This window comes from Lactuca serriola, chromosome 7 (assembly GCF_051521515.1).
Source record: "Lactuca serriola cultivar US96UC23 chromosome 7, Lser_US96UC23_V15, whole genome shotgun sequence".
Taxonomy (NCBI): Eukaryota; Viridiplantae; Streptophyta; class Magnoliopsida; order Asterales; family Asteraceae; genus Lactuca; species Lactuca serriola.
In genome coordinates this window covers 29,107,001-29,134,856 of record NC_136414.1, presented here as the reverse complement: position 1 = coordinate 29,134,856, position 27,856 = coordinate 29,107,001, and the positions used below count along the sequence as shown (strand labels likewise).

General features: G+C 38.1%; 2 protein-coding genes, 1 long non-coding RNA gene and 1 other non-coding gene across 7 annotated transcripts; 1 reads left to right on the top strand and 3 right to left on the bottom strand.

Annotated features, from left to right (window-relative positions):
• Positions 1 to 11: 11 nt before the first annotated feature.
• On the bottom strand, positions 12 to 564 carry LOC145063827 (uncharacterized). Its single transcript, XM_079011405.1, has 2 exons — positions 431 to 564; positions 12 to 312 (listed from the first exon to the last, which is right to left on the bottom strand). The coding sequence occupies exons 1-2, from the start codon at positions 562 to 564 to the stop codon at positions 12 to 14; spliced, it is 435 nt and encodes a 144-aa protein (XP_078867531.1).
• Positions 565 to 1,973: 1,409 nt separating this feature from the next.
• Positions 1,974 to 4,441, bottom strand: LOC145062998 (uncharacterized). Of its 4 annotated transcripts, none has more exons than XR_013687804.1 (5): positions 4,011 to 4,441; positions 2,883 to 3,453; positions 2,701 to 2,785; positions 2,551 to 2,632; positions 1,974 to 2,409 (listed from the first exon to the last, which is right to left on the bottom strand). It is a non-coding gene; the product is annotated as an uncharacterized LOC145062998 (long non-coding RNA). The 4 variants fall into 4 exon arrangements; XR_013687803.1 differs by having other exon boundaries at positions 2,551 to 2,785; positions 2,883 to 2,956; positions 3,366 to 3,453; positions 4,011 to 4,436; XR_013687802.1 differs by having other exon boundaries at positions 2,551 to 2,785; positions 2,883 to 2,959; positions 3,366 to 3,453; positions 4,011 to 4,435.
• Positions 4,442 to 23,674: 19,233 nt separating this feature from the next.
• LOC145063826 (uncharacterized) lies at positions 23,675 to 26,879 on the bottom strand. Its single transcript, XM_079011404.1, has 4 exons — positions 26,736 to 26,879; positions 25,341 to 26,545; positions 23,825 to 24,386; positions 23,675 to 23,779 (listed from the first exon to the last, which is right to left on the bottom strand). The coding sequence occupies exons 1-4, from the start codon at positions 26,877 to 26,879 to the stop codon at positions 23,675 to 23,677; spliced, it is 2,016 nt and encodes a 671-aa protein (XP_078867530.1).
• Positions 26,880 to 27,091: 212 nt separating this feature from the next.
• On the top strand, positions 27,092 to 27,198 carry LOC145065114 (small nucleolar RNA R71). The gene has a single exon (XR_013688265.1). It is a non-coding gene; the product is annotated as a small nucleolar RNA R71 (small nucleolar RNA).
• The last annotated feature ends 658 nt before the right edge of the window (positions 27,199 to 27,856 follow it).

Sequence of the window (27,856 nt, the reverse complement as noted above, 5' to 3'; positions counted from 1 at the left end):
AGCCTATCTTTTCAAAACAGCCTTCCACGGTGCCCTACTTTTCCATAATGTTTGCATTTGAGTCCTTCACAATTGTTTTTCTTCTCAGCTTGAACTTTATCAAAAGCTACTTGAGTCTTGATCTGGTAAGCAGTTGCATCAACGGTTGGCTTCCTAGCAGCAGCAGCAGATATGTTGCGTTGTTGTTCGTCCTCTGCCACAAGATGGTAGGTGGTGCCAAGCGAGGGCATCGGCTTGGTACTCAAGATTTGGGTCTTGACAGTACCAAACGTGTCATCAAGCCCCTTATCTTTTGTTTCCACGAGTCTCTTTCTAAGATTGCATGTGCATTTACCACAGGTACATTGTGGAACAGGAGAAACTAATTGAAATTTCGTCCCAAATAGCCCTCATCTTTGTGAAATAAGTCGAGACTGATGCATTATCTTGCCTTAACGTGGTCAATGCTCGCTTCAATTCGTAAGCACGTGGCACGCTTTCTTTTCCGAATCTTTCTTCAAGATCGTCCCAAATTTCTTTAGCAGTCACATCATATTTTACACGGTTACGTATGTCCTTTTCCATGGTTGTGGTAAGCCATCCCTTTATGAGGGAATCGCTTCGTTACCATGCTTTAAATTCTTGTGAGTCTTCCGCTGGTTTCAGGATCATTCCATCAATGAAACCGACTCGGTTTTTAGCCAGAAGGAAATCTTTCATCTCCCTAGACCAATCGGCATAATTGTTGTCGTTCAGATTGTCATTGACATGAACCCGCCGTGGGTATTCATTAGGGTGGATGTAAAACAAAGAATTTGGATCCGAAGAAGGGTTAAGAGGATTGCTGCTTCCAGGAGTCTCAGATCCCGTCATTGTCGTTTTGTTTCACGATTTCAGCAGGTTATCCGACCTGCTCTGATACCATAATAAAACTGGTAATTCAGGGGCTGTTATGCCCTTTTTGTTTTATTGATTCCAAGAATTCACGTCAATACAATCGATGGTATTTATATAAATGGCTAAACATGGATGACTATAGAATAACATAGGATAACTACTAGAAGATAAACATACGAATAAGATAAACATATGGAACTTCAAAATCCTTCAGTTTAGGTTAAAAGTTAAACGCTCCTGTCGCCGAACGAGACTTTTTCTTTTTACTAGCGTTTTCTTAAAAGCTAGAAGCCAGAAGCTCCCAAACGTTAAAAATAGACAATATATAAAAACCAGGAGCGGCTCAACTAATTTGGAGGCTCTAAGCAAACAAAAAAATTAGGGCCCTTCAAAAAATCAAATAGTTTTGAACTTGCGACCCTTAGTTTTATAAACTAGCGCTTTTACCACTAAGCCAAGCTCTATATAACAGGAAAAGCTTTAAAATTTGAGGCATTTTAGAATTGGAGGCCCTAAGCTCTTACTCAGTTTCGCAAAAAATAGAGCCAGCTCCAATAAAAACACTACTCGTTATTGCTTTTTACCGGAAAAAAAATCTTGACCGTTAAAAAACTTGCATTATATTTTATGTGTTTTATTTTCTTTTTCTATTTCGTATCTTTCTAGGTTGTTTTGCTATGAAAGTAGAGATTACTTAACGATGACTTTGTCTTTTTTTCTTAAATGAATGTAATGTTATAGACTTTTAGTGTTAACAATTGAGATTTTTCTCATATCAAAATGATCGTAAAGTGCAAGTTTCAATGCTCAGAGTACAAGCTGAAGAGTGAAGACCCAAAACACACAAAAACAAAAATCGTGTATATTAGGTATAACATTTGATCTTTTAGTGTTGGCTTAAGGAAAGGTTCATATAGTCACGTCTAATCTCCACTCTTCTTTCTTTCTCGGCCAAAGGTGGTTAAGTTATCTATCCACGAGAGTATAATACAAACTAGTGTAGGGACCCATGCGAAGGTATTTTTTTTTTCTATTTGAGAATTGTCACTCAAACCAATTCAGTAACAGAGCTTTGAGCATCACTATGACATGCAACATCTCCAAAATTGTTTGAATATGTAAAAACCAAAGAATACATGAGATATACTTTCATACTGTTGACATCAACAAAATTTTATGAAATGAATAAGCAAAATGAATACGTAAACCTAATCACGAGGGTATAATAGGAAATTTTAGCTGTCAATCTGTCATATGGGCAACAACACTCCATTTAGCATTTCTAAAGTAATATTATATGCATCTCCTTTTATTTTTAAATATACTATACTTATCTTATATCAACATCTATCAATCTATAAAATAAATAAAGTTTGTTAGGATTAGTTTTACTTTGTCATTCCTTGATGGAAACAGATGATTCAAGATGTTGAAGTGTTCCATCAGTCATTACACTTGCAGTCCATGCTTCAACATTCTTTTGTTGCTTCAATTGATGAACAACAGTTTTCAAACGATCCCTCTCCTCAGTAACTGAAGAAAGATGTAATAATATTTTAATTCATAAGAATATCAAAATTTTCTTATTAAAAAAGAGAATAGAAATGGAAATAATCTTTAAGCAAATAAATGTATGTGGATTCAAAATAAAAAAGCTACAAGATACAAACTTACCGGCAACTCATCTCTTTTAAACTCCAATTTCAAAAGGTCAACCTTCTCTTTGGTCAATACATACTCTGTTTGGCAGTCTTGGCTGTTTTTGCATTTAGCGTTTTAAAAATGTCTTTTTTTTCTATCCTATAATGAAGTAAAAGAGGATACCTTGAATCAATGTATCCATGGAAACATAGCCTCCTATGTTTTCAATAAACTAACTCACTTTTTCAGCCATATCACTTTGAATAAACTGCAATATGTTACTAACATCATTAAATAACTTATGTAGTATAAAAAATATTGTTTTCTTTAATGTAAAAATAACTGATATAATGACTCAGATTCACCTCAAGGCAAAACACATTGACCCAAATACCCTTCAGCTTGTAGGTAGAAAGCGATCTGCTAAACATAACCACACCTCCTTTCACAAAAAAAGAAAAAAGAAAACATCATAATAGAATTATAAAATCCAATTGAACATGTTTTACGATAAAGACCAACAAAGAATCCAACACATGCCACCAACAAATTCGCGTCTTTTGTATCCTTACAAGTTGTATAGAATCAATAATACTTTGTTAATGACTAATAAAACAGAATTTACATGATCTACTAAAATACATTACCCTTTTTGCTACAATTCGATTAATTTCATTGAAAGTAAATACCAATTCTAAGACATAAAATTTATGAGTTTTCATGTACCATTCACACTAAATTTATCCTTTTACCTGAAAGGTAAATTATATGTATTAAGTATTTTTCATTTAATGTAAAAGGTGCAGAGATGTTTCCCTACAATGATAAAAGGGTATTTATGACCTTACTCATTTCTTGTTGGTTGTTGCCTCTGGAAGGTTTGTTGACAGTAACTTTTCAAGTCCAAAGAAACTCCCCCATTCGCCACATCGACATCTGTAAAATAGTTATCACTTGACAACATACTTAACAACGCATCTTATATCTTATACATATAAACACGCAAAATCTGATGCTCGAAAGATAGAAGTAGAAGGCAATGAACACATCTCAAACAAATAATTGATTAAAACTAAAATGCTTTCCACAATTATTGAAAGCAAATGAGGAAAAGATAGAAAACTAATACAAATGCCCACTTAACAATATTTTCATATGCTTCATAAAGTACAAATAATAAGAAAAAAAACCAGCAGAGCTAATAGCAAGAACAAAACAAAATCATGAGGATATAGAGAAGAATTGAAATCGACAATTGTAAGAAACCTTATCAAAGCAAACTTAAACAAATGACCGACCGATGAAAGCAGAACCTCATTAGCCTCTTGAGAATCGAAGATAAAAAATATCGGATGACAAGAGATTTGGGGCAAATCAAACAAAACATAGGTGGTGTGAAGACAGAAAGCCAGAAGCGGAAGTAGAAGACAGGTAACAGAAGTGATGGAGAGAACGTGGCAAACATAAAATCGACGATTGAATGTATCAATTACCTGGATTTTGGAAAACCTATGATTGTCCAACAACCCGTCTCTCTTACTCCCAGTCTCGCTAAGAATCCATTTCCATTCCACGGGAAATCCAAAAAATTATAATCTAGCAAAATAAAGCCTTAATCTTGAGCTTCGACTTGAGGTCGAGATTCGGTTTGTGGTGAGCGATTATTTTTTCACATGTGGAAACCGACGAAGACGTTGCAGACACAGTTCCGATCGGTGCTATTTGATTAGGAGAAGAGGAGGTGACCAGAGGTGGAGTCGATGGAGGATAAGGCGGTGGATAATCTTTGTATGTGATTAAAGAAGCTCAGCAGATGAAGGCGATGGAGAATCTCGATTGGAGAAGGTGATCGATGGAGAAGATGGAGGAGACATCGAGAAGTGTTAAGAGTGTGAGGTTTAGAAGCCGATGATAGAGGCGGTGGATCGATGGACCCATTAAAGAAACCTTGGTTGTGTTAAAGTAACCCACGAACAGTACTTCGGTTAAGTACTATTCATAAGAATGTTTGAAATTAATTATATATTAGAAAAGGACACGCGACTTTGCCGCTTTTGGACAGTGTCATAGAAGTTGAAAATCGACAAACTTTAAAAGATGTGTTGAAAATATAAATCGCCACAAATAGATGAGAAAGCCGACAACCCTTAAAATTAAATGTCAAAAGTGTACAACCGTTAAAAAGAACACTGATAGAGAAAAACCAAAAATGTTGTGGCTATAATGTGAAAGCTGTCAAAGTTGGGAAAATATGATGGCGAAAGTCTAAGGAAGGTTTTTTGTGTTTTTATGTCAAAATATAAAAGTTTTGACTACAAGGTTGAAAAGTGTCAAAGTCACTAAAAATTTGTTGCAAAAACATCAAAATATAAAACTTTAGACTGTAAGGACGAAAAGTGTCAAAGTCTCTAAAGATTTGTGGCAAAAACCTAAATACACAAAAACTTAATCAAAACTTAAAAATGTAAAAGTTTTACTTCGAGGATGAAAAATGTTAAATTCAGAAAACAATTGTGGCAAAAACCTAAAGTCAAAAAAATTATTATCCCTAAGGTCCTTTTGATTTAATATATACTAGAAGGTAATCCGCGCTTCGCGGCGGTTCAAATATTTTTTTTCATTGTTACATGTTGTGGTGTTTCTTTGATTTTTTTTCTTGTTTGTTGTTTCTATCTTGTGTGTATAATGTTATGAAAAAAATAGGGTCGTGTAGTAGATTATCAAAGATAGCGGAACGAAAAATATCAACTCCACAAACTAATGTGGTAAAAACTTGAAGTGTCATATTTGGTAAATATAACTAAAAGTGACAAATTCTTGAAACCTTTATGGCTAAAACTGTCAAACTCCAATCTAGAGACAAAAACTGTCAAACCCCAAAATTATTGTGGCTAAAACCTAAAGGGTCTAAACTTTGGACTAAAATTGTAAACATTTAAAACTATTGTGGCCAAAAACTAAAGTCTCTAAAGTTAACTATTCCTAATAATGTTGTGGATTAATATAGTATATTAATATAATTCATCTTTTAATAAGTCATATCGGTTTTGTAATTATCTCTCACGTCAAACCTACCAACACTCTTTCAAAAATGGAATCCAATGACACCTCAACAATTCATTTATATATTATTAAAAAATTAAAAATACCAATATATATATATATATATATATATATATATATATATATATATATATATATATATATATATATAGAGAGGTTTATGTTTTATGGAAAACAAAAAACCCTAAAAATCATAAAAAATGCATAAAAAATACTTAGAGATCACAAAACTTTTTTGCTAAAAAAAAATTTATTAAAAAAATGATTTTTTATTTTTTTCAGTAAAATTTTAAAAAAAGTTGCGATATTTTGATGTGTAAAGTCAAAAAAAAAGTTGTGATGTCTAGTTATTTTTTTATGTATTTTTATGATTTTTAGGGTTTTTTTGTTTTCATATAACCCTTCTGTGTGTGTGTATATATATATATATATATATATATATATATATATATATATATATATATATATATATATATATATATATATATATATATATATATATATATATATATATATAGAGAGAGAGAGAGAGAGACATAAGTTCCGTTGAGATTAAAAATAAAATAGAGATCTCGAGATTCAACCCCAGCCACGCATTTCACATCTGCCGCAATAATCTTTCGGCGTACCGGCGCGGCAGGTTTGGAATAATCATAAACGATTACACAGCGCCGCTCATTCCTTTATCCTCCGCCACCATCCCCACCACTATAACCGCCACCGCCACCACTCCTACCACCACCTCTGACTCCAGCCGACTCCACCACTGTCACCTCCGTTACTTATACCACCGCTATCTTTGTCACCGCCACCTTTTCTGTCACCAACTGTCGTAATCATATATGATTACTCAGTCTGTGAACAGACATATGTATAATCATTAATGAATAGGCATAGTCCGCTGCTGCCGGTACGCTGAAGCGTTAGAGCGGCAAGTAAGAAATACGTGGCTGAGGTTCAATCTCAAGATCTCTAATTTTTTTTTTATCTCAAGCGAACCGTCCCATATATATATATATATATATATATATATATATATATATATATATATATATATATATATATATATATATATATTTCAAGTGTGTAATATAATTTGGCTTTCATTTATAATCTAGTACATAAATAAATAAAAGAAAGATTGTTAATTTCTATTCTTAAAGATGGATGTTATTTATTGTATTTATTATATTGTAAGTAGGAGATATGTTTGTGCTTCGCCACAAGACTTAAGGATGTTTTCTCTTGTATATCGTATTGATTACTAACCGTGGGAAAATCATACACAAATCATTAGGTGTTGTTTGGTTCGCAGAATGTTGCTGAAGGAATTGGAATTGGAAAAGGAATTTGTCAGGAATTTGAATCCAATTCCATATATTGTTTGCTTGGCAGGAAATGTAATTGGAATTAATTCCAGAATCTGTTTGGTTTGCAAGAGATGAAATTGGAATTCATGTAAAATGACAAAATTACCTTTTCTGCGTGTTTTGCTTAATTTTACCTTGTTTTCTAACTTGTATGTAAAAATACATTATGAAAATTATAAAAACAGTAAAATTTCGATGGTGGTGGTAGTGGTGGTGGGGGCAGTAGCAGTGGTGGCGGTGATGGTGGCTACGATGGTAGTGGTGATGGTAGCGGTGAAATTGATTGTGGTGGCGGAAGTGGTGGTGATGGTGGCAGTGTCAGCTAGTGGCGACAGCAACGGCGGTGATGGTGCTGGTGGTGGCAGTGGCAGCAGGTGGCGGTGGCGGTGGCGGTAGCGGTGATGGTGGCAGCATTGGTATTTGTGGTGGTGGTAGTGTTATTTGTGGTGGTGGTGGTGGCAGTGTTGGTGGGTGATGGCATTGGTAGTGGTGGTGGTAGCGGCAATGGTGGCGGTGGTGGTAGTGGTGGTCGGCGGCGGCGACAACGGTGGTAACAACAATGATGGTAATGGTGGTGTCGTCGCAGGCAGTGGCGGTGGGAGGCGGCGGCGTTGGTGATGGTGAATGGTGGTGGCGGCAACGGTGGTGGTGGGTGGTGATCATGGCGGTGGTAGTGGTGGTCGGTGGCAATGGCGGCGGTGGTAGTGGTTGTGGCGGTAGTGGTGGTGGTGGTGGTGGTCGGTGGGGCGGCAATGGTGGAGTGGATGGCAGCGGCGGCGGTGGTGGTGGTGGTGGTGGTCAGTGATTGTGGTGGTAGTGGTGGTGGGTTTTTTTGATAAGTACAAGGGTATTTTTGTAATCTGCCACTTCCTTGATGAGAATGAATATTTTCCTCCACATGGTGGAAAGTTTATTTCATTTAGGAATTCTTTTCCCTCCTCTAAGTCCAACCAAATCCATGAATTCGAGGGAATTGAAATCATTTTCCCTCAAATTCCATTCCTTTTCCTGCCAACCAAACGCACCCTTAGTTTACTACTTTCTCTCTTTATCTCATTTTCCTTTTAAAACATCGTATTAAGGAGCCTTTTTTCTAAAATGTAATGTTGATACACAGAACCAAAGTATAATGTTACATCGGGTATACCTAGTAGCTGAACTTTGATTTTCACCAAAAGTCGTTGCCACCATTTTCCCTTCTCTTTTCACATTCATCAAATTTGATCAACTCAAATGACACACACGGTCGATGGAAGCATGGAAAAGGAATGGAACCAGAGCCACCTCTCTCAGTATTAGATAAATACATTACTGCAGTAGCTATCTTGTAACCACCTCTGACCTGGTTGGTCTTATTAAAAGAGAGAAAATGAGATAAATACAAAGAGAAAAAAATACTAATTTCAAGATTTAGGGTATGTATAAATAGCAACCTACTTTCATTTTAGGGGAAACAAAAAGAAGTAACTTCATATTATACGACTATTTGCAAGAAATGGCAACCTGCTTTCATTTATTTGTTTTTATAGCATTCTACTTTCATTTCTTTCTACTATATCCTTGTAATTTCATATTTTTCTCTATTAACACATTAGAATTTAAAAATTACTCGATGGTAGCATTATAATTATATATATATATATATATATATATATATATATATATATAAATATAATATGTATTTTTTACAGTTGGTGTAGCACCCGTTTTTTGAGATGCACTTTGTTAGTATTTAATAATGAATTTCGAGATTATGTTCCTACGTGAGCGTAGGTGAAATACGCCGAGCGTAGGTATGTCTACGATGAGCATAGTGTCGTTGTTTGCACAAAACCCTAGATTTCGGGTTTGGACACTATTTGAGCATCTCTAAATATAAAGATTTCTATGGATCAACCTCTATCCTCTAAAGAACAAATCCATAGCCTCCATTTCCCTTCCCTCCCTCCTTTTCCTTGCTGTAGGTGCCATTTTGGAAGTGTTCAAGGAAGTTCACCATTCTTTAGAGCTTGAGTGAGTGTCTCCAAAAGAGATCCAACTTCTTGTGCTTCTTGAAGACCTCTATAAGTCATCAAGCTCCCAAATTTATGATTCAAGCTTTCTAGATCCTTCATATTATGGTATTTGAGTCCCTTTTGTGGTTTTGATTGGATCTTAAGGAAGAACTCCAGATAAAGCTTGCAACTTTATCAATCTTGAATATCCTTGGAGTGTTTTATCTTTTGGATTTGGAATTTGGATTTATTTTGGTGTCATGTGATGTGTGTGAAATGCACTGGTTTTAATCCTACTTTTAAATGATAAATTTAGCATACAAAGGCAGTGAACCTGTCTTTTAGTGGTATAGTTGGATAAGTAGAGTGTCGAACTCAGGGGATGGAAATTAAACTAATAACTAATTTTAACTAAGCAAATAATAAAAGTAAAGGTTTTTCTCTAGTTTTACAAGACTAGAAACTTAAACACACCACCTAACCAGTGATTAACTAAAAACAAGTAAAAATTCACCAAATTTGATAAAGAGTTTCTGTTTAGGTCCAACCAATTCACTCTTATGGTTATTTGTGTAATAATGTGATAAATTAACTGTTATTGGTTACCAACTATAGTGATTAGATTCATGTTCACTAATACTAACCCTTAGACAATAAATCAATTCAAGTAGTGGCCAATTGTTTAAATTAATTAATTCCCTAGTTCAATTATTTGGATTAAATAATATTTGTAATTGGTTAATCAAGTGGGTGTTTCAATTAACCTCTTGCTTGTTGGTTTCTCAAACAAGCTTACACATTAATTTACCCATTCTCTTATTAATTCTAGTTTCATGTTCATTATTCCTAGACATATGATAAAGTGGTCACATAAACATATGAGGTAAACAACTAAGAGATGTTCATGCAGCTTAATTGTCTTCAAATTAACAGAAAATAGTTGTGGTTAATGCTGTTGGATAAGGTGTCTAAGTCCATAACTATTTCTGGTAAGTACTTGACCCGACCCGGCATGGTCCATTTGGGTTGCATGGCACCATGCAATTGGATAGACTAAATGAGAGAAATAACACTTGGAGATTATTAATATATTATAAGTTCTAATATATTAATAATATTATTTGATTAGTTTGATCAAGAACTAATTTAGAATTAATTAAGTGATCAAAAGATAACTAATTAAATATATGGGTTGATTATGTAAATCATCCATATCTTGTATAGTGGGATAAGAGGCTCCATGGATTATCAAGTTGGGTTCCACCCATAGGATGCTCCATGGGAGTTACAAACCCATGGGTCATGGAAATGAAGAGTCATGACACATTAGGGTTTACATGGTGTAACCCTAGATGTGTCAACACTATATAAGAGTCTAATACTCCACCAAAATCGGTTACACATATGAAACAAGAGGGCTAGGCCGATTTTAAGAAGTGTGTATTCTCTCAAAAGTCTTTCCAAGAGCATTTGGTGTTGTGTGAAGCATTTGAGGCATCACACTTGGGGTGCTAGGCTCACAAGGTTTCAAGGAACATAAGCAACAACAAGGTAAGTTATTCTATCTTTCATTCAAGTTAAAATTGTTCCCTATGTATGCTAGATAGGAATATAACCTTGGAATTCAACTTTGCATGATAATTAGACAAACATAGATCCAAGGTTATTAGGGTTGCATGTACACTTAGGAAGTGTTAGAATGCTCAAAACCCATCAGTGGTATCAGAGCCTAGGCTTGTTTGTTTGTTATTTGTGCTAAATAGTTGAAAAAAGTCGATTTTGTGCAATCTGCCTGATGAACTCGCCGAGTCCATGGGGGGACTCGCCGAGTTCATGTGTATCTTCATCCTACTCGCCGAGTAGGTTCATGCACTCGGCGAGTAGGAGCCTCAGAATGCAGATTTTCGACTTTAGTTGCTGGAAATGGACTAGAAACATTACCCTAAACTGTTTTGGTACTTGAAAACTTGTTTTAGATGGTGTAATGTCTTTGCTAATCCATTTACAACAACAAGTTATCAAAAATTACAAAGTTTTAAGTGTAATTTTGATTCATGAAAGTGTTCATGTTCATGTTCTTGATCTTATGATGTTTAGATGATCATAGGAATTGTTTGTAACCTATGTGGTAGATTAATTCTTCATCATTATGTGTTTTATTGGAGTCCATAACTTGGCCTCAAGTTATGGAAAACCAAAAGTCACTTTGCTTTAAAACCATTAAAAGAACACATGGGTTATAAAAATGAAGAGTCTTCATTTTTAATACCCTAATAAACTCATGAGTTACAAGAAATGAAAAGTTTTGAAAGTTTACAAAACTTTCCCTCAAGTTTTGGAACAAGTAAAGTCATGTTAAAACTTTAGTTCCAACCCTTAGAATTTTAAAAAGTTAAAATTCTACCCTTATACTTATAATATTATAAGTTAATAATAATATATATGTATAAGATCAAAGTCGTCTTACCGCTAGTACGCCTCATTCACGAAGCCGATCTATAAGGTGGGTATAAGGTTGTTGCCTATAAAATGGCAACTTAATGGGTGTCCACTCTCACCCACCGCTTGCTTGACTGGTGGAGGGTCGTTATCCGAATGGGTAGGACAAGGACTTATAAATTCTCATTAAAAGTATGATGAATATTATAAAGTAACTAAATGCTTTTATTAAATTCCCAATCTTAGTTACTTTAGGAAAAATGTGAATAAGGTGCTAATCCATGAAATTACACTTTACACTTTGTTTAAGTCGTTGGTGGAGCGTGTGTGGTTAACCGGCACACTAACTTGGACTTAACAAGGTAGGTAAAGGGTGACTTAAGGTTTATCATAGTATCGGTGGAGCGTGTGTGGTTTACCGGGACATCGATTGAGTGATAAACTTTAAGGGTACCAAGTGATTTGCATGGTTACTTCACACCTCGTTTTGTGATCCTCGGTATCCCAGTCACAAAACTTAAAGGGCACACTCGAGATTGAAACATGTCTTTGAAAATTTCATTGAATCTCAAAAGAATCTAGGAATTTCTAAGAACCAATCAAAAACCTAATATTTAATATTTCGGTTTTCGTGGTGGAAATTGGTGAATCGTCATTCACATACCTTTCTAATATGTTATAGCTTGGATTACGGCATACCTCTTCTAAGTTATAATATATTGTGATTGGATCCTAGCCTTAATATTACATTTGGGTGTTTTATTAAGGACTCTCTTAATATCTAAACTAATCTTGTCCTCTTCCTTCAGATGTCTTCAAACAATGTTGCTTCTGGCTCTAATCCTAATGGCTCCTTTACCCTTATGAACTTGTGTGGGAAAGTCACTTTTGATGGATCCAACTTCAATGAATGGATCAGAAACATCAGGATGATTACCCGCTACGAGGACAAAGAATATGTCCTCGACAAGGAACTTAAGGAGATTGATGAGACCACTGCAACTCCCCAGGAGATCGCTGACTTTCAGGCACATGAAAGGGATGCTACCAAAGTGGCATGCATCATGATGGCCACGATGACAGCGGAACTCCAAAAGTCCTATGAGGACTTCTACCCTTTTGAAATGCACCAAGATCTGATGGAAAGATACCATCAAAGTGCACGACAAGAGAGGTATGAAATCATCTGCTCCATGATAACAACCATGATGAAGGACGGGGAATCCGTCACGAGCCACATGCAGAAAATGCAAAGGTATGTGGATCGATTGCTGAAGCTTAATGTGAACTTCCATGAGGAGCTTGTGCAAGATATTATTTTTCACTCCTTACCATCGTGCTATGATAAATTCCACATGACATATCACATGAATAAGGAAGAAGTCGCACTCAGTAAACTTCAGGGTCTTCTCAAGACCGCAAAATCAGGTCTTAAGGGGAAGACGGTTGTTAACACTCCTACTCCAAACTCCACTCTGGTTTTGGCAATCGGGAAAAGTCGAGGGAAGAAGAGAAAGAGCTCTTCGAAGGGTACTAAGGCTAGGACCCTTGATGGCTCTTCTTCAAGTGGAACCAAGAAAGGTTTCATCACTCCTTCTTCTAACCCAAAAGAGGCGGAATGCTTCTATTGCCATGAAAAATCACATTGGAAGCGAAATTGGAAAGTTAAACCCAACCATGCAGGTATTTACACTATCTTATCTAATAACTCACCCCATTCTAACTCTTGGGTCCTTGATATCGGTTGTGGTATTCATATATGTTCTGATTTGCAGGGACTAAGAAGAAGTGAGAATGTGGAGCCAGGAAGAATAAACTTAATCATGGGGAATAGGAAATCTTTACCTGTCACCAAGATTGGAGTTTGGACTTTATCGCTAAGTAGTGGGTTTAGTTTAGATTTGAATAAGTGTTGTTATTCGCCAGAAATGGCAAGAAATATTATTTCCTTTCATGCATTGTATAAACAAGGTTTCACCTTTTCATTTGATAATGAAGTTGGTTCGATTAATGCTTTATTTAATAATGCTCTTTATTTTAAAGCATTACCTTGTGATGGCGTGTATGAAACAGTATCTGTGGTTGATAACCTAGGAAATAATGTATTGTGTATTGATTCTGTTAATAATAACTTGGATAAAGCATCATTATGGCATTGTCGTCTTGGACATATAAGCAAGAAACGCATAGGCCAACTCCAAAAGGATGGAGTCTTGGAGTCATTTGACCTAAAGTCAGATGATAGTTGCGAATCATGCTTACTTGGAAAAATGACAAAGTCACCCTTCATAGGTTCTTGTGAGAGGGGTGAAGGTTTGTTGGATATTGTGCACACGGATGTGTGTGGACCATTCAAACATGCCACAAGGAATGCTAATCGTTATTAGTTGACTTTTACTGATGATTATAGTAGATATGGATATGTCTACTTAATCAAGCATAATTCAGAGACTTTCGAAAAGTTTAAGGAATTTAAACAGGAAGTCGAGAATCAATTGGGCAGGAACATTAAGATGCTTCGATCTAATCGAGGTGGTGAGTATCTTAGTTCAGAGTTCCTCGACTATCTTAGGGAATGTGGGATTGTCTCACAATTGACACCACCCAGGACACCGCAGTTGAATGGTGTGGATGAGAGGCATAATCGAACCTTGTTGGATATGGTTCATTCCAGATGAGTCGAGCTTCGCTACCAATCTCATTCTGGGGGTATGCCTTAGAGACTATCGCCCATATCCTTAATCTAGTCCCTACAAAGAAAGTTGCCAAAAATCCTCATGAGATGTGGACTGGTAAAGTACCCAAACTAGACCACATCAAGATTTGGGGTTGCGAGGCTTTCGTGAGACGCAAGACTCATGATAAGCTCGAACCTCGAAGCGAGAGGTGTATTTTCATCGGCTACCCACAACAATCCTTTGGTTACCTCTTCTACAAACCTAGTGAAAATGTGGTCTTTGTAGCTAGGAGGGCTTTCTTTAGAGAGAGAGAGAGAGAGAGAGAGTTCATAAGCCAAGGAAACAGTGGGAGGCAAGTTGATTTTGAAGAAATTCAAGAGTCAAGCGGTGAAGGAACTTCAAACCCTAGCACTCAACTTGAGGAGGAAACTCCTGTTGAGCCAATTGACAAGTCTGTACCTCTGAGGCGTTCCACAAGGGTTAGGAATGCACCTGAGCATTACTATGGATTCCATATTACTGCAGAAGGTGATACACTTATCAGTGATGAGACACTGATAGGTCTGGATGAACCTAACAGTTACGCGGAAGCCATGGCAGGCCCTGAGTCAGCCAAGTGGAAAGAGGCAATGGACAGCAAGATACAGTCCATGTACGACAATCAAGTTTGGAACTTGGTTGAGAATGTACCAGGTCGTAAGACAGTACGGTGCAAATGGATCTTCAAGAAGAAGACCGACATGAATGGTAAAGTACACACTTATAAGGCACGACTGGTTGCAAAGGGTTTCTCACAAACTCCAGGAGTTGATTATGATGAGACCTTTTCTCCAGTGGCCAAGATTAAGTCTATTAGGGTTCTGTTAGCCATAGTTGCATTTCATGACTATGAAATATGGCAAATGGATGTCAAAACTGCTTTCCTTAATGGAAAGTTGGCCGAAGATGTTTACATGAGTCAGCCAGAAGGTTTTGTCAGCAACGAGTACCCTAATAGAGTGTGTAAGCTTGAGAAATCCATTTATGGATTAAAGCAAGCACCTCGCAGATGGAATCTTTACTTTGATGAGAAAGTCAAGGAATTTGGCTTTTCTAGGAGTGAAGATGAATCTTGTGTATATGTCAAGGCTAGTGGGAGTATAGTTAGCTTTTTGGTATTGTATGTGGATGACATACTACTCATAGGAAATGACATCCCAACTCTGCAGGAAGTTAAGTCCTGGCTTGGGAAGTGTTTCTCTATGAAGGACCTAGGAGAAGCTGCCTATATTCTAGGGATAAGGATCTTGAGAGATTGGAGTAAAAGACTAATTGGACTTAGTCAGAGTACCTACTTGGATAAGGTGCTGAAGAGATTCAGCATGCAGGACTCCAAGAAAGGAGAGTTACCCATCCAGAGTAATGCCAGATTGAGTAAGACACAAAGCCCTAGCACTGAGGCTTAGATAGCAGAAATGAGTCGAATACCTTATGCTTCGGCTGTAGGATCGATCATGTATGCTATGACGTGTACTCGACCTGATGTAGCCTTTGCCCTGAGCATGGTTAGCAGGTATCAGGGGAACCCTGGCAAGGCACACTGGACTGCGGTAAAGAATATTCTCAAGTACCTACAGAGTACTAAGGACTGGTCCTTACCCTTGGTGGGAGTGATGACTTGAGGGTTGTAGGGTATAGTGATGCTAGCTTTCAGACTGATAGGGATAATTTCCGCTCTCAATCAGGCAGGGTCTTTACCCTAAACGGAGGAGCAATTTCTTGGAAGAGTTCCAAGCAAGAGATAGTGGCTGATTCAACTTTGTGAATCAGAGTATATTGCAGCTAGCGAGACAGCAAAGGAGGCGATATGGCTGAAGAACTTCATTGGAGACCTTGGAGTTGTACCAGCTATTAAAGAGCCAATGGAAATTTTCTGTGATAGTGAAAGCGTTGTTGCCTTAGCCAAGGAACCAAGGGATCATGGGAGATCCAGACACATCAACAGAAAATACCATTTTATCAGACATCGAATAGAAGAAGGACTCCTTGTGGAAAAGAGGGTATCATTGGATGAGAATCCAACAGATCCCCTCACGAAGGGACTGAATCGGGTTAAGCATCTCCAGCATGCTCGGAGCATAGGGCTGAAGGATGATATTAGATTTAGTAGTTAGATAACCTAGAAATTTGTAAAGTGTAATTGACATTAGATGATGAATAAAAGGTGTTTTATTTATGAGTAAAGTGTTGCTATCTCTTGTCGACCGTTTACTATATTTCTTTTGCATGTTTTGACTTCCAGAATAATTATGTTTGGTATATCATATTATTCAAACCTCCACAGTCGGTCATATGTCGAAAGTAGGTATGAATCAAGATTGTCATGATTGGTTGTAGAGGTCTAAGGTGTTAGACATGGCTACAACAATTATGAGTGCTCATAAGCTCTGAGCATTGGACTCAACCCATGCTCACTGGAATCACTTCATGGAATTTATCTCGAGTGATCGTGAGACGGTAATATCATATAAGTCTTCAAACCTAGAGATATGATTTGTTACTTACAAGTTGGTTATGCATTGATTGTACGAAAACGCATTGGTAACTCGATGTTATAAAACGTGCTTTTGTGTATAATTCAATGAGTGGTAGAACAAACATATGAGTCGAAGTTTATTTGTTCCTTCTTGGATTAGAAGCTGATATCTGGGTCCCTCGATGATTTTGTTTTGACCTATGTACCGGGCCCGGTCAGAACTAAGTTGATGTGTTCAATTAAGTTCTTTGTCAAACAAATCGGAAATCGGGAAACAAACTGTTGGACAATAAGTAAGAAATTGTTCCATGTATTTGTCCGGCTGATATCTAGAACAGAGGATTATATGATCACTTATCTTAAATGGCGTATCATCATCTTCTCAGTTCCGAGAGACCTTGAAAGAGCTACGATTGCCGGTCGGTTCCTGAAGTATTGCAGTTATAGTTATTAGACTTATCTAAGTGGGAGACTATTGGATAAGGTGTCTAAGTCCATAACTATTTCTGGTAAGTACTTGACCCGACCCGGCATGGTCCATTTGGGTTGCATGGCACCATGCAATTTGATAGACTAATTGAGAGAAATAACACTTGGAGATTATTAATATATTATAAGTTCTAATATATTAATAATATTATTTGATTAGTTTGATCAAGAATTAATTTAGAATTATTTAAGTGATATAAAGATAACTAATTAAATATATGGGTTGATTATGTAAATCATCCATATCTTGTATAGTAGGCTAAGAGGCTCCATGGATTATCAAGTTGGGTTCCACCCATAGGATGCTCCATGGGAGTTACAAACCCATGGGTCATGGAAATGAAGAGTCATGACACATTAGGGTTTACATGGTGTAACCCTAGATGTGTCAACACTATATAAGAGTCTCATACTCCACCAAAATCGGTTACACATATGAAACAAGAGGGCTAGGCCGATTTTAAGAAGTGTGTATTCTCTCGAAAGTCTTTCCAAGAGCATTTGGTGTTGTGTGAAGCATTTGAGGCATCACACTTGGGGTGCTAGGCTCACAAGGTTTCAAGGAACATAAGCAACAACAAGGTAAGTTGTTCTATCTTTCATTCAAGTTAAAAATTGTTCCCCATGTATGCTAGATAGGAATATAACCTTGGAATTCAACTTTGCATGATAATTAGACAAACATAGATCCAAGGTTATTAGGGTTGCATGTACACTTAGGAAGTGTTAGAATGCTCAAAACCCTTCAAATGCATAAGGTTATTTAACAAACTTAATTTAATAAAATCACCAATAAACAATTAACAAAAGTAATAATTAAACCATAGGAGTAATGTGGTTCTTCCTAAACAGAAACCATCCGAATTTTAGCTCATGATTACAAAGAAAACAAGCTCAAGAACGAATTTGATTAAGCTAAACATAATTCAATCCTAAGATTAAGTGGAAAATAGAACCTAATTCGCCTCGAAACTTCAAAGATCAAAGGTTAGGGTTCTTCAGGTCTTCAAAGGTTTCTCCAATCGTAGCTCTATCTCCAAGGAAGCCAGAAAAGTCCCCCAATTCGGATTAAGACCCCATATTTATCGTTATCACAAAACAGGGGCTACTCGGCGAGTAGGTCGTGGACTCGCCGAGTACTAGTGTTAATTCCATGTACGGTAAGGATTTTTGACTTTTCTTCGGGAACATTCTCATGTACTCGCCGAGTTTTCGCGTGGACTCCCCGAGTAGGTGTGTGGTTTTTCCTTTTTCTTCATTCTTTGGTCTCTAACCGCTTCTCCTTATTCCTTTTTGCTTCCAAGCATGTCTTTGGACTGAAAACACAATTTAAGCATTATTAAGTACCTTTTGTCCACATTATGCACATAATTAGCTAAAAATGAATAAAAATATATGCTAAACATATGGCTAATTATGAAAATATCAAAATACCCCACACTTGACTTTTGTTTTCCCCCAAGCAAAACTGAATTCTAACACATTAGAATCACATAAAACAACTCCAATCGAACCCAACCATTATGCCAAGACCGCAACTAATGCATTTGTGTCTAAAATTTTCCTAATAACCCCCCATACTCTAAATACTCACAATCCTCATAAACATTCGCCCACTTTTCCCGAACAATGCTCATTTTATGCATCCCTCCGAATCCATCCGCAGAAAACCTCTTAACCTCAAGGTGTTTTTGGTTTAGCAACCCAAGCATACATAATCTATACAATTACAATTTATGATACCACATTGGAGCTCTTTGGAATTCTTCACTTCTTTGATCTTTAATCTTTAATTTCTTTGAATTCACCACCGTGTTGTTTGATTTTTGGTATCTTCAACTTTTTGAATTTCTTCAGAATTTTTTATCTTTCACTTCATACTTTAACTTTGATGCTCAAAAAATTCTTCAAACTTTTCTTGTAATTCTCTCTTTTTTTTACATGTAACTCACACTTTTTTCACTCAAAACCCTACATGCTTAAGCAGGGGCGCTCAACTTCAACCTTTATTGGTTAACGATAATAATTTTCCTGGATACATTTCTGGTACACGATGCTAAACATATTGCATCCTTCGGACTAAGCGAGGTCGTATTTTTGTCCCATGATTTCACTAGAATAAGGGGGCCAAAAATACACTATAACGTATATAGGCTCAACTAAACATTTGAGTCTTCATGCAATCATCCACATAATTCTAACATGGAATCCTAATTACTTTTTACCAAAATTTTCTAAATTAAATCCTAAGTAACATTTTTAGTATGCAATAGTGCAATTTTTTTTAAAATAGACCTAAATTATGATATTAGGATTCTAAATTTGCTAAGATGTAACCAACCCCCTACCCCACACTTAATTCATGCAATGTCCCCATTGCATGGTATGCATGAAAAAAATGAAATATAGAGAGAATTAGAACAAACTCCCATGGGGTATCAGTCGCGAAGGTGATTTTCTTCAGCTAAGCTCCAACTTTGAATGACTTTAGACATGGGAACAGCTCTTCCATGTCTTGGGTGTCATGTTGCGTGTGGTAGACTTGCTAATGACTCAAATATGTAAGACAAAGCTCCTAGAAACCTCCAGTAATGACTCTTCACGAAAAAGTTGGATAAAACTACAATGAACGTGCCCAAAACAACTCTGGGATTCGAAAAATGATGATGGAATCGGTGAGTAAGTCGTGTACTCGGCGAGTATATTGCCAACTTGCAGTAATTTCGGGTAATTATCCATGTACTCGCCGAGTAGGATATGTGCACTCGGCGAGTAGGCGCTGAGTTAAGAAAAATGCTTTGCTCGTTTACTTCTCGACTGAGGTGATGAATTGGGGCAATTCAGCGAGTCTTCTTCTAATTACTTCAGTAATAATGCACTCTATCACTCCCAATTCTAACGGACTCAACCTTAATGGAAAACACTTCGCACTCTCATTTGAACATTCCTCACTTGAACCTTGACCCTTAAGACTTCTGAATGCATCCTAACCTCCCAATCCTGAAAAAAATGCAACCATAAGTAAAAGCAACCAAATAAAAGTCTAAAAACATAATTATCCAAGTTCAACAATAATCGAAAACCAAACACCATAAAAACAAATAAAAACACAAAACATCAAATCTTCAATCTTCCTCATCCATGTTCGCTCCTCCAACACCGCTACATCCTTCTTCATTGTTCCTACACATCCTTTCATCCCAATTCATGATATAGGGAAAACCGAGCCCGGGTCTTGGGTCGATGTTCATTTGTTGCAAAAGATATTCGATTGACGCATTGTTGTAGTTAACTCCCCACCCAATATCATCCAAGTACCTTCGATATTCAACTTGGTTCCACCCGGCATTCTCATCTTCCACCAGAATAACCGGTGGGTCTTCTTGGGCCCTCTCGCTCCTTTGCCTCACCTGTCGCCCCGGCTCCTCAGGAATAACCGCCTCATCCTCATGCGGAATGGCATAAGAATCTCCAAATTTTTCTACAATCCGTTCCCTCCGTTATAAAGTAGTGTTGAAAAGAGGGAGAGAAATGACAGTTAGTGCCCTCGCCTCTTGCAAATCCAAGATCCAGTATGATCGCGCGAGCCTAGTAACGAACATTCCTCCATTGATTTTAGAGGTCACCTTTTCTTTGACAGCCCCATCCGAGATATATTTAGCCAAGCAGTAAGGAAGGTTGCAAAAGACATCGGGAGTAATGATGCTACAAAGGTAAAAGATATCAAGTTTCGGGACCTTATCATCATCCTTGCGCATGTTGATTGTGCTAGCAATGAAGCGGTGGATGAGACGATGAATTGGTGAGTGGATGTGGCCTTCCTGTGCGGAAGATGGAATGCATACCCGGTTGGCAATGGTGTTCCACCAGGTGGAAGCAACGACCCCTTCAGGGAGGTCTTTATGGCACTGATCCAAAAAGGTTTCAAAATCTTCATTTAACATGGAACTTTGATTGTAGATGCCAATTCTCCATGCTAGCTCCGCCATGCTGCATTGTTGCAGCTCCACACCAAGTGAAAATGAGATAACATTGGAATTATAATACTCACTACCTCCCCGGAATGAGATGGTAGCGAAGAATTCCCAGCACAACTCCGCAAAAACTGGCTCTTGAATCTTGAACAATTGTAGCCATCCATCGCAAATGATGGTAGAATCCCCCACATCGCACGACTTCACCAAGTAAGGTGTCAGTTCTTCCTCCAACCTAATCTTCCCTAACCAATCCCAGTTTATTGCATTGGGAAGGTGGATCTCCTTCTGCTTTAGAGCTTCCAATATGTTTTTAGCACGGTTCTGTGAGGATTTAGAAGTTATTTGGCGAAAAGAAAGCCACGGGATGTCTCCTTGGCTTCCCCCTCGTGAAGTTTGGCCTCTTCTGGACATGGTTCCTGCAAAATAACATTAAGAAAGCACAAAAAAACAACACCCAACAATTAAAATTAAACAACACAGATATGTCAAGGCCTCTACTCGTCGAGTTCAAGAACTACTCGGCGAGTAGGAAGAACATCGGGACAGATTTCTCTCGGACCCATATGGGTTAATTAAAATACCCAATTTTGCATAGGGGTTTGTTGTACTAAGTCCAATAAACACTAATCCAAAAGAAATTTTGTCTAAAACCTCCTAATTCATAGTAAAATCAAAACCCTAGAAACTGAGGAAACCCCCAAATTCGAGTTTTAGACAAAATAAGGGCTAAGAAGTGATAAAGCTTTAACCTTTAACAAGTATTAGGAGTAAAGATCTTACCTTTATGCTTGAAAGATGACGATTCAACAAAGATTGAAGAAATGGCTTGAGAGTAGATATGCAGGGCGAGTATGAGGGTAATGTTTAGAATGACTGAAAAAACCTTATTTACAGATTATAAACTACCTGTGTAAATTTTCTACTCGCCGAGTAGAAGAGTGCTCCTCGCCGAGTAGATCCGCGTATTCACGATTTTCTGGGCTTATAAAGATGTACTCGCCAAGTCCACAATTATACTCGGCGAGTAAGTCTTGCAGATTGAAAAAACTTAAATTTTTTTTTATTTTTAAACCACCACCCCACACTCTAAGCATTGCTTGCCCTCAAGCAATCATTTAAAACATGTTTTCAGAGGAAGAATGAAAATAAAACATTACCTAAGAAATTAAAAAGAAAATAAAGGGAAAAGAAATGCAAACTCTAAACTCGGGTTGCCTCCCGGAAGCGCTTCTTTTTTAAGGAGTCATTAGCTGGACTCCTTCCATGCTATCCAGCAACAGCCCTTCTTCTATGTCTTCATTCCTTGGGACTCCTTCTTCATATCTTTTTACTCTATGTCCATTGACCTTGAAAGGGGTACCATCTTTTGATAGTAACTCTATAGCACCATGTGGAAACACCTTCTTTACCAGAAAAGGACCTTCCCATCTTGACTTGAGTTTTCCTGGAAAAAGTTTCAGTCTTGAGTTAAAAAGTAACACCTTTTTCCCTTCATGAAACTCTTTATTACCCTTGATCCTCTTGTCATGAAAACTTTTGGTTTTCTCTTTATAGATTAAAGAACTAGTGTAAGCATCATTTCTAAGTTCCTCAAGAGCATTCATTTGCATCAACCGGTTGTTCTTGAGCTCCGCTATGTTGAAATTGCACATTTTTAAAGCCCAAAAAGCTTTATGCTCGGTTTCCACCGGTAAATGACATTTGTTTCCATAAACTAGCCTATATGGTGTAGTACCAATAGGTGTTTTGAAAGCTTTCGGAAGGCCCAAAGTGCATCATCTAGCTTGTCCGACCACTCTTTCCGATTGCTCCCCACCGATCTTTCCAAGATTCTCTTCAAGGTTCTATTGGTCACTTCGGTTTGCCCACTCGTTTGTGGATGGTAAGATGTAGAGAATTTATGAGTTACCCCATATCTCCTCAACACCTTTTCTAGTTGATCATTGGCAAAATGAGTGCCCCGGTCACTTATAAGAGCTTTTGGAACTCCAAATCTTGAAAATAGCTTCTTCAAAAATCGCACCACCACCCGAGCATCATTAGTTGGTAATGTTTGTGCCTAAGCCCATTTGGATACATAATCCACTGCCACCAATATATACTTTTTGCCTTTTGACATGGGAAATGGTCCCATGAAATCAATCCCCCAAACATCAAATACCTCGCACACTTGAATACTTTGTTGTGGCATTTCATTTTGGGATGAAATGTTTCCCGCTCTTTGGCATGCATCACATTCTTTGACAAATTGGGGTGCATCTTTAAAAATGGTGGGCCAATAAAATCCAATGTCAAAGATCTTTTTCGCAGTGTAGTGTGCTCCATGATGTCCTCCGGTGGGCCCGCTATGACAATGCTCCAAGATTTGTCGACTTTCATTCCCGAACACACATCTTCGTATGATTCCGTCCGCGCAACTTCGGAAAAGGTAAGGCTCATCCCAAAAGTAATATTTTATTTCTGAAAAGAATTTCTTCTTTTGTTGGCGGGTAAGATCTTTTGGGATGTACTTGCTAGCTAAGTAATTAGCTATGTCCGCGAATCATGGCTCTTCTCCCGTGGTCACCATAATGTATTCGTCCGGGAAGTCATATCCAACTCTATCTTCTTGTAATTGTGGTTTTTCAAGCCTTTATAAGTGGCCGGCTGCTATATTCTCCATTCCCTTCTTGTCGTGTATCTCGATGTCAAACTCTTGAAGAAGTAGAACCCATCGTATCAATCTTGGCTTCGCATCCTGCTTGGCAAACAAATACTTGATAGCAGAGTGGTCAGTAAAAACAGTTGTTTTAGATAAAACTAAATAAGGGCGGAATTTATCAAAGGCATACACCACGGCTAATAATTCTTTTTCGGTGGTGGTGTAATTCTCTTGGGTCGGATTTAGAGTTTTACTTGCATAATAAATGGGTCGAAAGTGCTTATCAACCCTTTGACCAAGGACAGATCCTAAAGCAAAATCACTAGCATCACACATGATTTCAAATGGTAACTCCCAATTCGGGGCAATAATGATCGAGGCATTAGTCAATTGTTCTTTCAAGAATTCAAACGCCTCTAAACACTCTTTAGTAAAATTGAATGGTGCATCTTTTAAAAGCAATTGTGTTAGAGGTCTAGTTATTTTAGAAAAATCTTTTATAAAACGCCGGTAAAAACCTACGTGTCCAAGAAAACTTCTAATGCCCTTCACATTAGTTGGTGGAGGTAATTTGGCAATGGTGTCAATCTTTGCCCGATCCACTTCAATTCCCGATTTGGAAACCGTGTGGCCTAGAACTATACCCTCCTTGACCATAAAATGACATTTCTCCCAATTAAGAACTAAGTCAGTCTTTTCACACCTAGCAAGCATCAAATCAAGGTTAGTGAGGCAATCATGGAAGGAAGATGCAAAAACAGAAAAATCATCCATAAAGACTTCCATGAATTTTTCCACCATGTCGTGGAGTATGGCTGTCATACACCGTTGAAATATCGCGGGTGCATTGCATAACCCAAAGGGCATGTGTCGATAAGCAAAAGTCCCACTTGGGCAGGTAAAAGTGGTCTTTTCTTGGTCCATGGGGTCTATGGGTATTTGGAAATAACCCGAAAAGCCATCCAAGAAACAATAGAAACTATGGTTTAATAATCGTTCTAGCATTTGATCAATAAAAGGTAAAGGAAAATGGTCTTTACGAGCGGCATCGTTTAGCTTTCGATAATCGATGCACACTATCCAACCGGTTACCGTTCGTGTCAGAATAAGCTCATTCTTCTCGTTGGTTATGACCGTCATTCCTCCTTTCTTGGGCACCACTTGGACCAGAATCACCCACGGACTGTCAGAAATAGAGTAAATGATCCCCGCATCTAAGAGCTTGACTACTTCTTGCATGTTTGGGTTTAATCTTCTTTGGTGCTGTACAATCGGCTTTGCTCGTTCTTCCAGGTTAATCTTGTGTGAACAATAAGAGGGACTTATTCCCTTGATGTCGGTAATGCTCCATGTTATATCCCGTTTCTGCCTCTTCAATACTTGAACTAGTTCTTCTTTTTCAGATTCGGAGAGGTCAGAGGCTATTATAACTGGCTTTTGATGGCCATCTTCAAGGAAAGCATACTCCAAGTGCTCTGGTAATGTTTTGAGCTCGGTTTTTGGGTTCTGCTAGTTGTACTCGCCGAGTGTAGTAGAAGGACTCGGCGAGTCAGTTGCTGAATTTACGAATTCCATACTTTCTTCACATGGACTCGGCGAGTAGATCAGCCCTACTCGCCGAGTATCTCTGTCAGATTGCTTTTTTATTTCTTCATACTCAGTTTCTTCCAGCAGCCTCTCGATCTCCAGTAGGTCTTTTTCAGCATCAAATTCTTCATCAAAGATAATGGACTTGTTGGAATCTTCATTATCACCCTCCTCCATCAATTCATCAAACATGTCAATCGAGAATGCCATGTCATCACTATTCCTTGCATGCTTCATAGCTTGATCAACCCCGAAAGTTACTGAATCTTCTCCTACCCGTAACGTAAGCTTCAAGTCTCTCATGTCCACTATAGCACTTGCCGTGTTGAGGAAAGGTCTTCCAAGGATGATCGGGACTTCAGGATCTGCTTCCATGTCTAGAATTATAAAATCTGCGGGAAATATAAACTTGTCCACCTTGACCAATAAGTCTTCACATATTCCTCTTGGAAATGTGACTGTCTTGTTTGCTAAGTGAATTGCCATGCGGATTGGCCTTGGTTCCGGGAGATCCAATTTCTTAAAAAATGAATAGGGCATGAGGTTCACACTTGCTCCCGAATCAGCCAAAGCATGGATGGTGGCCAAATTGCCAAATTGGCAAGGAAAAGTCAAGCTTCCCGAGTCACCCTTCTTCTTTGGTAATTTGTTTAACATGGCAGCTGAGCAGTTTTCATTAAGAACTACTTCTTTCACCTCCTCCATCTTCCTTCTATTGGTTAGAAGCTCTTTGAGGAACTTTGCATATTTTGGCATTTGAGCGACGGCTTCAATGAAGGGTATGTTGATTTGAAGGGATTTAATGTGGTCGAGAAACTTCTTGTACTCCTCTTCCTGCTTTTCTCTCTTAGCTCGGGCTGGATATGGAATTGGAGGCTGAAAGGGCTTTTCAGGAACTTGTTCTTTCAAATCTGGCAGTGGACTCGTTGAGTCCATATTATGGACTCGGCGAGTAGAGTCTGTGTCATGCAGAATTTTATTTTTATTTTGTTTTTCTGCATCCTCCTTTTGCATGTCTTTGGGTGCTTCATTCTGAATGGGGTCCAGAGGTGTAATTATCTTCCCACTTCTTGTTGTGACTATGTTTATGTGCGCGCCTCGTGGGTTGTTTTCGGTTTTACTAGGAAGTTCGTCGGGTGGTCTTTGATTGATTTGTTGAGCAAGTTGCCCAAGTTGTGTTTCAATGTTGTGGATAGAGGCTTGCTGGTTTCTAAGCATGGTTCTTGTTTCTTGGATTGCAACATCATGATCATTATGTCTCTTTTCTAGAAGCAGCTACAAACTTGGTATGCATCTCTTCCAAACTTGGTTTTCTTTCTTGTGCCGGCTCCTCCTTTTGGTAAAAACCTCTTCCCTTTTGCTTGAACTTCTCCTCCTTATCCTCCTTGTACTCGTCATAAGGGAGCCACTCCTTCTTTGGTTTGCGCCAATCTTCATCATATCAGTCCCCACTTGAGTAACAAACTTGCACCTTTTTGTTGCCATTCTCATCCAAGTCGCAGTCTTTAGTAAGGTGAGGCCCATTGCAATTTTCACAACCCACCCGAATAGCATGTATCGTTTGATCCATTTTATCCATCCTCCTATCCATGGTTTTTAGCATAGCCATGACTGCTGACAAGTCTTCTGAAGCTGCATAGGGCCCCCCTAGTCACATCATTTCTTGGATTATGGTATTCTCTAGAATGCTTAGAGAATTCTTCAATCAATTGCTTTATTACTGGAGGTGCCTTCTTCGTGAGTGGACCTTGCGAGTCAAGTAATTGCCTAGTGGTAACATTTAATCCATCATAAAATATGGAGACTTCTTGTTGACTATTGAGGTCATGATGTGGGCAATTCCTTAGCAAGCTCTTGTACCTCTCCCAAGCTTCATATAGTGACTCTCCTGCTTGCTATTCAAAGTTAGCAATGGCTTTCTTGAGCTTGGATATCTTGGATGGCGGGCAGAATTGATCAATGAATTCATCTTTCATTTGGGCCCATGTAGTGATCGATCCAGGGGCAATGACTTGAGCCAATCCTTTGCAGCACCCTTCAAAGTAATCGGAAGCATGCGAAGTAGCTGAGTTTCCTGAGGCACATTTGGAACATTGAAATAATCAGCCACATCATTGACTTCATCCAAGTGCTTGTAAGCATCTTCACGGTCTTTTCCGGTGAAGGGGATCTCCTTGAGTAAAGCAAGAATGTGACCCTTAAGCTCAAAAGTAACTGTTGCGGGAATTGCTGGTTGCACAAGTCCCGGGCCAGTGTCATCGCGAATCCTCTTCTTCCATTATCCCATGGGAATTTCATCAATGTTAGCCATGGTAAGTGCTAACTCGTCGCCGGAATCGTAGTCGTGCCCGAATGTAGGTTCTTCTTCCTCCTCGGTGTCGTACTCGGTGTCTTCTTTGATCGAGTCTTCGCCTCCTAAAGATGCGCTGGAAGCTCCTGATTTGCTGCTCTTCTTTTTCCCAAAAACAGTCTTCAAGTTAGACAAAGGTGACTTCTTAGGTGTATTTGAGCTTTCCACGTCCTTGCCTTTGTTCTTTCTCAATGCGGATTCCGGGTCTTCAAGCGGGGGTATGATGTGTGTAAAAC

Excerpts from the sequence above, each read along its gene's own strand:
- LOC145063827 (XM_079011405.1), bottom strand. The coding sequence starts at position 564 with ATGGAAAAGGACATACGTAACCGTGTAAAATATGATGTGACTGCTAAA. Across the intron at positions 313-430 it reads CGAGCATTGACCACGTTAAG|AAAGAGACTCGTGGAAACAA; the intron begins GCAAGATAATGC and ends ATGCAATCTTAG.
- LOC145063826 (XM_079011404.1), bottom strand. The coding sequence starts at position 26,879 with ATGGCTATGCTAAAAACCATGGATAGGAGGATGGATAAAATGGATCAA. Across the intron at positions 26,546-26,735 it reads ATGGCAACAAAAAGGTGCAA|CTGCTTCTAGAAAAGAGACA; the intron begins GTTTGTTACTCA and ends CCAAGTTTGTAG. Across the intron at positions 23,780-23,824 it reads TAGTTTTATCTAAAACAACT|GATGCGAAGCCAAGATTGAT; the intron begins GTTTTTACTGAC and ends TTTGCCAAGCAG.